The sequence below is a fragment of the Coenobita brevimanus genome, chromosome 46 (assembly GCF_032717465.1).
Source record: "Coenobita brevimanus isolate Jiangsu-jjx chromosome 46, ASM3271746v2, whole genome shotgun sequence".
NCBI lineage: Eukaryota > Metazoa > Arthropoda > Malacostraca > Decapoda > Coenobitidae > Coenobita > Coenobita brevimanus.
In genome coordinates, this window is record NC_136999.1 from 14102808 (window position 1) to 14116202 (window position 13395).

At 40.7% G+C, this 13395-nt stretch overlaps 1 protein-coding gene across 1 annotated transcript in view; it reads left to right on the forward strand.

The window, feature by feature from the left end:
- Positions 1 to 13395, forward strand: part of LOC145398652 (cytochrome P450 2L1-like) — a 126502-nt gene that overhangs the window by 14260 nt on the left and 98847 nt on the right. The window contains exons 3-4 of the mRNA XM_080271458.1: positions 936 to 1066; positions 12286 to 12504. Of these exons, the coding sequence (XP_080127584.1) occupies positions 936 to 1066; positions 12286 to 12504 (350 nt within the window). The remainder of the gene's footprint in view (positions 1 to 935; positions 1067 to 12285; positions 12505 to 13395) is intronic.

Below are 13395 nucleotides of genomic sequence, written 5' to 3' on the forward strand. Positions count from 1 at the left end.
GAGAAGTGTCAAAGCTGGGGGTTGGGGTGCAAGAGGCAAAGCAAAGATGATATGGGACGAGGTCATAGAGTGTGACCTTTGGGATAAGGGACTGAATAGGGAGGCTCCCAGAGAATGGGAAGCGTAGAAAGCCGCCATTAAATGACAATGGCTGACTCACGCAAGCATGTTGGAACCTTTATAAACGAGACGATGATAATAATAATAATAATAATAAATGGAAATTGCCATCAGCAGTTTCAAAAACTCACCACATGACAAGCTATCGCTGAACCTTCTTATTTCAACGCCCTTCATGTAGTGAACACTTCGAAATGAAGGGCTGGTGTAGTTGGGCATCCCCTAGAAGAATGTGAAACACGCTGGGGGAAGGTGAATGCAGTGAAATCATCGCAGAGGAAAATGACAGAGCCCAACTTACTCTCCATTGACCCCTGGAAAATCTCAGAATCTAATGACTCAAATGGGCCCATAGTCATTTCAGACCTTCTCCCTGACCTTGGCTATGTCCTACAAAAACTTCAAGTCTGTACCTTTAGCGGTTTCTGAAAATCCACGAATAGACTAGTTTTATAGGTTTTTTGATGTAACTGGGAAACCAGTACTGGGAACTGAATGATACTGAGTCATATGAAGCCGCCAGCTGGGGAACTGATGGCCAAGTATGATGAGCATAAGTTTTAAATTGAGCGAATACGAGCAATTTACTTCTTAAGAAAGAAATAATAATAATAATAATAATAATAATAATAATAATAATAAAATAATAATAATAATAACAATATCGACAAAAACAGTATAATTTACCACTGGTGTAGTCAGTTATAAATAATAATAATGATGATGATGATGATGACAATAATAATAATAATAATAATAATAATAATAATAATAATGACGATGATGGTGATGATGATGATGCACTGGTTCCACAGATGGAGAATGGGAACACAGACGATGTTATTCCTCCACGATCAGAACCTGGTGAGGGAAGCATTCACCAAGCCGGAGATACTAGCCAGACCAAACTGGGTATTTTTTCGCTTCATGGAAGAGGATGAGTGGGGTGAGTTTACTGTATTGAGATTGTTCCAACCTGACACAGATACCTAACTCCTTTCAGCTCAGTTAATGGCTTAGTGTGGAACGACTAGTTCAGTAAACCACATTTATTTTTACTTGAAGAAGAGCCCTGACCCCTTTCAGCCCGGTCGATAGCCAGGTTTGTTCTGGCGGGAGTGTTGACATGACTTTAGCTCACTGATTTTTAATTAGGCTGAGACTTTTGTCCATCTGCAGCTGAATTTCAGCGGGTGAATAAGACAATACTACGGCTCAATATCCTTTCCAAAGAACTTCCTCGTGTCTAGTAGTACGAGTATATTGTTGTGCTATTTTTTTTTAAGAACAACATTAAAAAACGAGAGATGGCAATTTTATGCCTAGTTAAAATGAAGAGATCACGGTAGCCAAGGAGACTCATTCGTACCTTATAACCAAAATCACTGAATGTCGTGAAACCACGACTAAATTTTCAGGTTGTTGAAGTGGCCAAGGTCCGTTAGATGAAAAAAAATAGGCTGTCAATTCCTCGCTATATTATAATGGTTATGTGTCAGTATCACAACTTTGGGCATATGGAGAGAATGGATAATGAGCGATTGGTGAAAAAGATAACTAGATCTCATGTGAGAGGTGTAAGGCTGAGAGGAAGACCACGAATAGGATGGATGGACGGTGTGAAGAGAGCGCTGGATGCGAGAGGGATGTCTGTTGAGCAAGGAAGAGTGGCTGTGCGTGACAGAAATAAATGGAGAGAAATTGTGAATGAATAAGTGATGACGCAGCCCTAAGGGGATATTCTCCCGTATTTGGTCTGATCAGCTACTCAGGTCAGGTGCGGGTAAGGTGATGGGTCTGTTATGATGTGGCAGGGGTAAACCAGTTCTGCTGTCGGGCCCTGCTGCGGATGTCACTGATTGCATTGCGCAGTTGACCCTTGTGCGGTGTGGTGCGGTGAGGATGTGTCCGTTCTCCCCTTTGGGGCTAAGATGCGAATGAATGTGTTTGAATGGATGAGTAAATGGGGAGTGTGTCGTCCTGTCTCGGCTACCTCCCTTTCCTTGGGGGAAGCAGCCTAGGTATATAGATAGATAGATAGATAGATCACAACTTGTTTCATACATTGCATGCTGCAAGTTAGGGGAATTGGCAGATCAACTCTACAAGGCTTCAACGAGAGCCTCGCGGCTCTATCGGGCCGCATTGCACTTCCCAGATGAGAACAGTTTCTGAACAGCAACCTCCATCACCACCACCACCATCACAGCTACCACCACCACCACCACCACCACAGCTACCACCATCACCATCATCACAGCTGCCACCACCACCATCACAGCTACCATCACCCTAACCATCACAACTACCATTACCACCACCACCACCACCACCATAACTACCATCACCACGACTACCACAACTAACATCACCAGCACCACCACAGCTACAACCAGCATCACCATCATCATCATAGCTACTATCACCACCACAACAACCATCAACACCATCACAGAAAACTCCATTTTCTGTTGAATATAATCTTCTGTTCTAAGCATCAATGAAGTACTAGTCATCGGAGTGTAAATGTATAACCTCCCTCCCTCCCTCCCTGTGTGTGTGTGTGTGTGTGTGTGTGTGTGTGTGTGTGTGTGTGTGTGTGTGTGTGTGTGTGCTTAAAGATGTATGAAACTCCACAGAAATGCTCCGTCGCCTCTTCCACATGCGCGTATTGTAACACCAATGGGGACAAGTATTGAGGGTCAAAATGCCCCTCCAAAAAGTATCATTCGACGTGAAAATGAAACTGGCCCATCTGGGACCCAGTTCCGACCACCCTGCCAAGTTTCATCAAAATCCTTACTACAGTTTTGGTTGCACTACACACACACACACACACACACACACACACACACACACACACACGCAGAATTCTAGTGTATTTGACGGAGCGTTGTGGCAATATTTCCCTAATTACCTGAGGGATTAATGCACACACACACACACACACACACACACACACACACACACACACACACACACACACACACACACACACATGAAGCGTCATGTACCCTTCTTTTTTTTTCTTTTCTTTTTAGTTCGTCCAACTTAACCTTATTCTGGGCGCAGTTGGTATTTTATTAATGTTAGATCCACGTCCAGACATTTCATCAGTCTAAGGAAATTTCTAACAGTCTAAGAGTTAATAACGATATTTTTCAGCCCTCTGCCGTTAGTTGAACCACACCATTAGGTTGCGGCCTGAATACCGTAGTGCAAGAGAGTTAACTTGGAAATTTTTGTGTTTGCAGTTTATTTCCCGTAGTTCTGCGACAAAATAATTGATTCCACATACAACGGCTCTACACCCTGTTTATAACACGTCTTCGCGACTAGCACCATATTTTAGACTTGACACTTTTCTGTAGCTCAGTGGCAAAATGGGACAGCATTACGGCTCCATATCCTTTCCGTGGTTCCTCTTGGTGACGCCAGCGTGTTTTGTACTAATGTCTTTTTACAACTTAGTGACAGAATAAAACTGTACTGTGGGTCTATACTCTTATTACAGAATTTCTTTGTGATTTGTGATTTGCACTATATTCTAATGTCATGTTACAGCTCCGTGGCAAATTAAGACATTACTACTGCTCTGTATCCCTGCCATTGCATTTCTTCGTATCTTGCTTCATATTCTAGTGTTAATATCTTGTTACAGCTCATCATTTGAGATGAATGAGTGATAAGTTTAGGCCAAGTTAATGTGTAAGGGTTTGGGGACTCCATGGTGCATTGGTTAGATCACCTAGGTAGTAACTGAAAGAGCCTTAGTTGGTGTCTTGTGTCGACTAAACTCGCGGTCATTTTTATCCTCTTGTGTATGTTCACATAACAGTACAACTGGGGACCTGGATATGACATCCAATCAGCTGCGAGTCGTGTTCACGAGGGAAAATCAAGAGTTCGCATTAGCTGGCTGTTTATTTTAATGGCGGTTGAATTGTCTATACACATTTATCTACATCATCTTCTTCCAGTATGATGACCACTTCCCTTATTTTTTCTTGATACTGCTGGACGATTTTGTGTAGCTTGGGAGACCCCACCTAAAGAGTGAGTTAAAGAAACATCCAGGACCTCGAGTTAGCAGCGATTATTATTATTATTATTATTATTATTTATTATTTTTTTTTTTTTTTGAGGGGAGGCAAGGGCCACCAATTTTCCAAAGCATCTGTGATTAAGCAAGCTTCCTGAGACAGGTTTGTTTACTGCAAAGTTCCATTCATACTGACCTTTTCTGTTTATCCTTTGTTCATCATCCCGAATTCCCTGGGATCGTGACTGCTAATTACCTGACCTTGAGTGTTAGCCCGTTGTTCATGACTAATGGCCCCCTTACCTTGATTACCAGCCTTTTGACCTGGTAATTCTGTAAATTTACGTTTAAATAATATCTATACTCAGAATCCCTTTCCCTTATATTCTTTTGCTAAGAGTTTGCTGACTGTGAGAATATAGCAGCGTATGCCTTTTAAATACTTGGCTGCAATAAAGCAATATGTATAAACTTTGCTGTTGCAGCGTTGCAACAAATAATTCTTCACGGAAGAACAGTCAAGCGACATATATTTTCTGGAAGAACAGCTCCCAATTTACCAAAGCCCACGTAAGATGATGCTCTAAACAATCCTATGTCGTTTATCAACCCGCAGTATTATTACTGAGTTTGCAAATTTCGTTGTATATGTCGATATTAAGAGTAGTATCATATCCACTAACAGATGATATTTAAAGGTTCATATCTCTTCACATTAGTACCAGGTTAAAATTCCCAGAGAACACTACTTTCCCTAAGACTTGGTACTGTAGCAAGACTTGAGAAACTTTTTAATTTATTTATTAAATTTTTTTAATGCGTCCGACTCTAGGCATTGGCTTTTAAAGCCGGTTCCCTGAGGCTCAGCAATCCTGGTAAATACCATATACTTCTACATGTCACCGCCTGAGCGCTTACACTCGTAGTCCATTGGTGTTAGGGCTGTATTGGTATTAACGGGATGTCTTTACATGTTGGTGGGTCTTATGGTAGATCAGTAAAATCTACTTTATCGACATTCAAATCAAACTGTTTGCTGCCTTACCTGGAATCTGAACTTGTCTAATGAGACAGCACACCACCTCTCTACTGACTCGGCCACCGCCTCCCCTAACTGCTTTAGAGTGCCTCAGTAAATGTAATATGCTTCCTCACTTTGACTGTTATTCATTCACAACATTTCTATCTATTCTATATGTATCTTCACCATATTTACATATTTAATGTGTACCTTCACCATATTTACATATTTAATGTGTACCTTCACCATATTTACATATTTAATGTGTACCTTCACCATATTTACATATTTAATGTATACCTTCACCATATTTCATATTTAATGTGTACCTTCACCATATTTACATATTTAAACTCTGCTTCATTATGTAAGGCCATCTTCGCTGTGGTAGTGTGCTTCCCCTTCAAAGTGTTTCCTAGATTTCTCTGAACTTTCCTGGTTTATACCACTGCCTTCAACATAATGCCTTGCTAGTGTTTCTCAACCTCCACTATGTTTTTTAAGGTTCATAAAAGCTCTGAGGTTTCCTGCTATCACTCCTCGGAAGTACGGGGTAAATGTCAACAGATATTTGAGAAAACCAAACAAATCTACGTAAATGAAGGATGAAGGTCAAAATAGAGTAAGACTTTACCTCTTGAAGTAGTGACAGTACTGATGCCTAGTTATATTATGAACAAACATACGAATTATGAACCAAACGTGTAACGCACAGCACGTATGGTAGCCCCCCCCTCTCTCTCTATCCATCTATCTATCTATCTATCTATCTATCGTGACAAATTGCAATGCATAACAAATTTCCTTCGAAATATTTAGAAGGCAGTATTTTCCCGCCTGTCCCTGTCTCTCCCCCTCGCTACGTCACTGCCTCCAGTTCCAAATCTCTCGCAAACTGTTTAGTAACATGAATTCTTTTCCAGCTATATTCTTGCTATTAACAGAAAACTTATTTTAGTCTGAAACAGACTTGTCGAACAAAGGGCGTTAGATGGCTGTCTGACTAACACCTTTACTACATAAGGGCACCTCTGTGAATTATGAACTTGTTTGCAGATAGCAAGAACAAACAAAAAGAATACGTCACATAATTCGAGGAGTTAATGCAATTATGTTATCTTCTTGCTGACACCAGACGACTGTGTGCAGCTCATTGAACTGGAGGAGTGTGATACAGCTTTCACTAATACCTGCACCTCCGAGGATCTCACGTTGTTTAATATAACTGTCTGGTAACAACAAAGATAAACCACAAAAAGACGTCACCGTACTGTGCTGTAGATATTACATGGAATCGGCTATGTCATTCACTTGCGTACGAGTATGTATGTATATGTATGTGCAGTATGTTTGTTTGTTTATCTGTATGTAGCAAACACCGGAACTTGTCAAATGTATATATACATTAAAAAAATGTATCTGCAACCTTTGCAGGGTTGGTAGCTAACATACCAAGTTTGGCTCAGGTTAGCGTCATTTGAAGAGGTGTTTTGGCCGTCATCTGGCATGGTCGGAGGTGAAATGTGGCAGGTTGTGTGAGTAGAGCTGTCCGCGTTTCTCGCAATCTTCACTGATACATTCATGAAACACCATCTTAATTGGGCGATAAATGTGACTTCATATTTTCACTTTTACGCTACTGACGTTGTGATTATATGTATGTATGTACAGTAGCTCTATAAAGTAATGTCACAGAGTTCACTGATTGTATATGGGCTTTGCAACATCTCTTAATAGCGCGAGTGTATTTACAGAACAAGCCAGACAGAAGAACCTGATACGGTCAAGGTGGAGGATGTACGCTCCTTTCCACCCTTAGTAGATGGCTGGTCGTTGTTGGATCATTTCCACAACACACATACCAAGGCGGTTAACATTTATTTCTCTATGGACTCGGAAACTGTGAACTGTCACTCTGTTTTATAATGGTATTATAAATTGTTTATCTGTTCAAGATTTTTATTATTTCAGGATAGTAACACACCCAAAATGTGACACTGACTTTAGTTATATCACTGAGTCTCGATCATGATGATCAGGAGCTTGTTCAGCAAGATTCACCCACGCAGTATATTCCTTCACGGATTAAATATAAATAACAAAACATCTATAATGAGATAATACGATGTTGATGTCTCTGTCAGTTTCCTTAAACATGTCCCTACAGGGTCCACCGTATGTAATCTCGTTTCCTTCTTGACAATCGTTGTGTAATGAATGATGTGGTAGTTGCCCGCATATGAGCTTCCACATTAATATACAGACTAGTCATCCATTGTTCTGTTACGTAGAAGGAAATGGTTCGTATAACAATATACAGTCCAGTAGAATTTTTTAAAACATGCACCAAATAATATACGATTACAAAATGACGAATCTTTTAAACAGGGGCGTAGCTAGAAAGTTCACAGGGAAGGAACCGAAGCGAGCTTCTGCAGCTGGGGGCTCTGGGGGCGGGCGCTGTAAGACCCCCTCCCAGGAAAATTTTTGAAAACTAAGTACCGGTACTTTTAGGGGCTTCCCGAGGCCAATAAAATTATGTATTGGAATATTTAGGTGCTAACGCATTACAATGAAAATTGTGAAAAATAGAGCAAGAAAATGATTTTGGTAGAAAAAAAGCTTACTCTAATGTTCCTTACGGAATAAAAGAACAATAATGCATCTGGGAGTCTATGTGCATTTTCCTCGCCTTTGAGAGCATAATAATCTTAGCTAAGTTAGTTGGAACCTGGAAATGTCAAAATTAATCTGACAGGTGATAAAAACATTTTATTTAGTTCTAAAGGAAATCAATTAATTTTAAATATTTCACAAATCTCTTGGTACCTCAAGACTCAAGTATCACATAACATATTAAGAACCACATCCATACTCCATACATCAGCTATAATTATAAATGTGCCATGCATTGGAATTCTGCCTACTTGGTTAAGCTAAAAGGGCAAGCCTTTAAAATATGCAAAATTACGTAGACTTGTCTGCTCATTTTAACTGACTGTTCTAAGAAAAAAAGTATCTTATAGTATATATATATATATATATATATATATATATATATATATATATATATATACCTGATTTATACTTTGATCACTGGTAATAAAAGCTCTAGCACTCATTCAGGCTGATCGTTTTCATACTTTGAACAGAATATTGCTTAAGAAATCATAGTTCTGATTAAGTTAACTAGAGGGAAACACTGATTAACAAAAAAGATAATGTCGAACTCAGACACAAAAAAATGTAGTTTCATTCATACTGATTCTCCATAACCGCTGTATCAACTAAAGTGAGAGAAAAAAAAAACATCAATTCTAGTTAAATATATACGCTATCAGTAATTTTGCATGCCATGACAGTAATGTATGTTCATAAAAGGAGATTAAGTCTTCTTGCTTTTCTTTTTGAGAACCGATCCAAAATTATGTCGGCATGACGCTGACTCACCACGATTCTCTCTCACTCTCTCTCTCTCTCTCTCTCATGTGATTTATTTATTTATTTTTAAAGATTTATTATCATTTTTTTAGCCCCATACAGTTTCAAGACCCTAAAAGAGGGGACGGCCGCCTCCTCCGCCCCCCCTCCCCTCTTCGCTACGCCCCTGCTTTTTACCAACCAAAGTAGGATTAGCTGTATGCTAATCCAGTCTCCTAACAGGAGTGTTTACTTGGGGGGATGGAGAGAGTTTCTCGGTACCCTGTAGAATACCACAACAGATCTAGGACACATAACCACTCATTAGGGAAACAAATGCCAGGTCAAAGCGTCCAAGTACTGTACCAGTTTTAGGTGACAGTAGGTTATCTAACTAATGTTGTCTTCACTATGAATATTTACTCATCAAAAGTTACACATCGTTTCACACAAGCTATGCGCGGGATTACTAATTAAATAATTGTCACCTAAAATCTTATTATGGCATCAGGTCCTTTCAATGACATCTTGTAGCTGTACGGCATGAGTACTCGTACGGTACCTTCAAGGACCAGCCCCAGACCAGCTGTCTGACCATCACCGCAGCACAAACTACCACCTGACCAGTAAACCAGTCCAGCTATGTTTCTTCAAATTCACAATGGTATTTTTTCAGTTACGAAAGAAAATACAAATTATCAACATTCTCTTCCTCAGATTATTCTCTTTACAAATTTATACATGCATATATGCTGATATATATATATATATATATATCACTAAAATAGTTATTCAGGGGCATGTCCAGCCACCTTCCTTTCGATTCAGTGATGTTATGTCTTGCTTGCATATTATGTTGACGTTCTATACGAGTAGTCGTCTGGTAGCTCGATTGTCAGACTTACTATCAACACGTCATCCATAACACCATGACTGTCGGGACGCAGCCGAGGTTACATGTGGTACACCGTATAGGGTCATTCTAATGGAAGGTGATAGAGAAATGTTGAGCACCAAATTATCTCGTTAATTCCTGCGTTAGCAATTAATCTACCGTTAAGAGGAAGTAAACAGCTTGGGTAAATCAGACTGAATATTACAAACCCAAAAATTTAAAGTCATATCAATTGACGCCTCAATAATGTAGCGAATGTTATGGTCTCTTCATTTTTATCTATGCTACTAGTCAATCAACGTAAAGCAGGAATAAGTAAACATTTTGTAAATTCATTACAGAAAACAATGATTCCTTCCCCTTGACAGTGAAAAATGAAGACATCAAAACTCCACTGTTAACCGGCTCAAGTCTGCATGCTATGGACATGACCAGACAACAACCCACCATCCAGTAAAGGCGGAAAGCAACACGCGCCCTCCACCTTGACTATTGTAGATTGGTTTGTCCGAGACTCCACATATGCAAAAAACTGCTAACCGTAAGAAAAAAAGTTTTTAGCGAAACTTTGCGGGGTTCCAGTAACTGACACTCCACTTTGCTCGTTAATGTTTTGTCATCTTATGAAGTGTTTTGACCACCAACTGTGTAGTGGCTTCACGTCCCCTGCATGGCGCTAGCATTTGTATTACTTATTACCAAGAAACACAGATGATTTATATCAGAAAATGAAGATTGTGAACAAACAACAGAGAAGAGGATATGTTACTTTATATGAAGACAAATAGTGGAGAAGGTTTGTGAGAAAGACTACAAGGTGTTTATGGCACTTATGGATCTGGAAAAAGCATACGACAGTATAGACAGAGAAGGATTGTGGAAGGTCTTGCACTTGTACTGTGTAGAAGGTAAGCTGCTATAGGTGCCATCAACAGTTTTTATGATGGTAGTGAAGCATATGTAAGGGTAAATGGGCATCTAAGTGAATGGTTCACGATCGTTGTGGCCGTGCGACAAGGTTGTGATGTCCCCATGGTTGTTCAATATATATATGAAGTAAAAATATGAGTAACGGAGAGGGGGATGGCGCTGGTAATGAATGGTGATGGATGGAATATCTCAAATTTGTTGTATGCTGATGATGCAGTACTACTTGCAAATACCGAACAAGAACATGGTAGACTAATGCAAAGTTTTGCTGATGTCTGTCAGCGTCGTGCCTTGAGAGTAAATGTAGAAAAGAGTAAAGAGATGGTTATTGAGAGGGAAGGTGGCTCCAAGAGTGATATTACAATGCATGGAGAGAGACTGGAACTGGTGAGACAGTTCAAATACCTGGGTACAGAGATAGAAAAGAGGAATATGTGCAAAAGAAGTGGGAAGTGGAATGACACAAAGAGGGAAAGTAGCTGATGCAATGATGGCCTTGATAAGAAACAGAGGCTTGAGTGTTGCAGCTGCACGAGGCTTACATGAAGGAGTGTTAGCGCCAACTTTAATATATGAAAGTGAGACTATGGTGTGGCATGAAAATGAAAAGTCAGGAGTAAGAGCAGTGGGGATGGGACTGCTGTGGAATGTATGGGGAGTACAAAGAGTGGACAGGATAAGAAATAATGTGACTCATGAAAGATGTGGAGTGAGGAAGTCTGTGGACACTAGAACCGAAGAGAGTGTACTGAGATGATATGGTCATGGGGAGAGAATGGATAACAATAGAGTGGTGAAAAAGGTATATCGGAGCGAATTTGAAGTGGGAGGAGGCAAGGTAGGCCAAGGAGAAGGTGGAGAGATATGGTGGATGAGTGTGTGAAGAAGAGAGGTTTAGATGTCAGTGAGACTAGGGGCCTGACAAGAGATCGAGCTGGGTGGATGAGTATTGTGAGGTGAAGCGCATGATCAGGGATTTGGCACCCCTTTTTAACGTGACTGCGTCCGGACTGACTCTGTCGGATAGGTTTATGTGAAGCTACAGTAAAACGTGACTGTTCTTAGCGTATCAGATACACCTAGGATTCCGGGGGCTTGAATGGTGAGGGAATGGAAGCGTGGTCCATTGCACTGGGCAAATTTGGGCTGTCTGGACGTTGCTACTCCTTACCCTGCCCTAGGGTGGGAAAGGAGGTCTAGATGATAATGATGACTCCTGATGAAATGGTCCGTATATTGCGCCCAAGCTGTGGTGATCTCCTGTGACTCAATCTGCTGGTGTGAGTATGGCAGACAATTCGGCTTCTTCATGAATTTTATCAGCCCAACAACCAGTGAACGTAAAGAAACAAAACAGACGCCATAAAGCAAGAAAAGGATTATGGGAAGCACAAAGCAATGCAGGGTAGATATTGATAACGCTCACTGAGGCATCCCCACATCATACGTAAACCAAGAGGAGAAGGGGTAAATATATGGACCATCCATTAATTTGCTGAGACAGTCACACTCAGCAGTAAGAACAAGTTAGTGTTGGCGTGTCAGAGGATATGTGACATTTATCTCTGGGGGTGTATTGGATAGAACGCCTTACTCAGAATGACAGCTTTACATCGGTTTGATCCCAAAAGAGGTGACTGGAGTTTTTCTGATCATATAAAGCCGTCAAAGGCAGTAGGATGGTCAACTACCCGTAATTTGCTGGGCTACAGCACCCAAGCTTCGGGTTCCATCACTTCAATGGAAGTAGAATAGGATGGCTGTTCCTCTCCCACTCCCCTTTTATTTGTATTTAATCCAAAAATGTCTCCAAGGCTGATGAGATGTCATCCTTAACTTTCAGTATCTCGTCCACAGGAGTTATTTCCAGCAGTGGTCTGCGTTGGCACAACAACAGGCGGTTCACTCTGCGGCAGCTGCGGGACCTGGGCATGGGCAAGTCGAAGCTGGTGGCGGCAGTGCACACACAGGCCACGCAGCTCGTGCAAGAGCTCAGGAAACAGGCAGGCAGACCAGCGCCCATGCCTCATGCACTTATTGTTTCTATCGTCAATATCATCTGGCAGATGGTAGGAGGTGAGACAGTTTTAAAGTTACAGACTGTCTTCACACATTATATCTGGTCCTGTATAGTACTACGAAACTGATGGGTTAGAGTGTTTTAACCCACTGGTAAGTGGAGCCTGATCCTGGATGGGAAAATATATATATATATATATATATATATATATATATATATATATATATATATATATATATATATATATATATATAATTGTAAATGTGTATAAAGGGAAGGGTGATGCCCTGGAAAGAGGAAATTATAGAGGTATAAAGCTTTTAGATCAGATAATGAAGGTAATGGAGAGAGTTTTAGAAGGTATGATTAGAGTAAGAGTGAATATTGATGAGATGCAGTTTGGGTTTATGCCAGGTAGGGGGACCACTGATGCCATATTCATTGTTCGACAGCTTCAGGAAAAATATATTGGTAGGAGAAGGGATCTGTATTTTGTTTTTGTTGATTTGGAAAAGGCCTTTGACAGAGTCCCTAGATAGGTGGTGAAGTGGGCAATGAGAAAGCTTGGCTTGGAGGAGTGGCTGGTTAGGGTGGTTATGGCCATGTATGTGGGTGCTCACACCCAGGTGAGAGTGAATGGAGATTTCAGTGATGAGTTTTCCGTGAATGTTGGTGTGCATCAGGGGTCAGTCTTGAGTCCCATGTTGTTTATCATGGTACTTGAAGCCTTTTCACGTGACTTTAGAAACGGACTCCCGTGGGAGTTGTTGTATGCTGATGATTTGGTGTTGATTGCAGAGAATGAAAGGGAGGCGGAGGAAAGGTTTAGGAAGTGGAGAGATGGTATGGGGCAAAAGGGTTTAAGGGTAAATGCAAATAAAACAAAAGTGATGATATCTAGGGTTGGTGTCGGTACTGTCAAAGACGAGGGAGAGTGGCCATGTGCA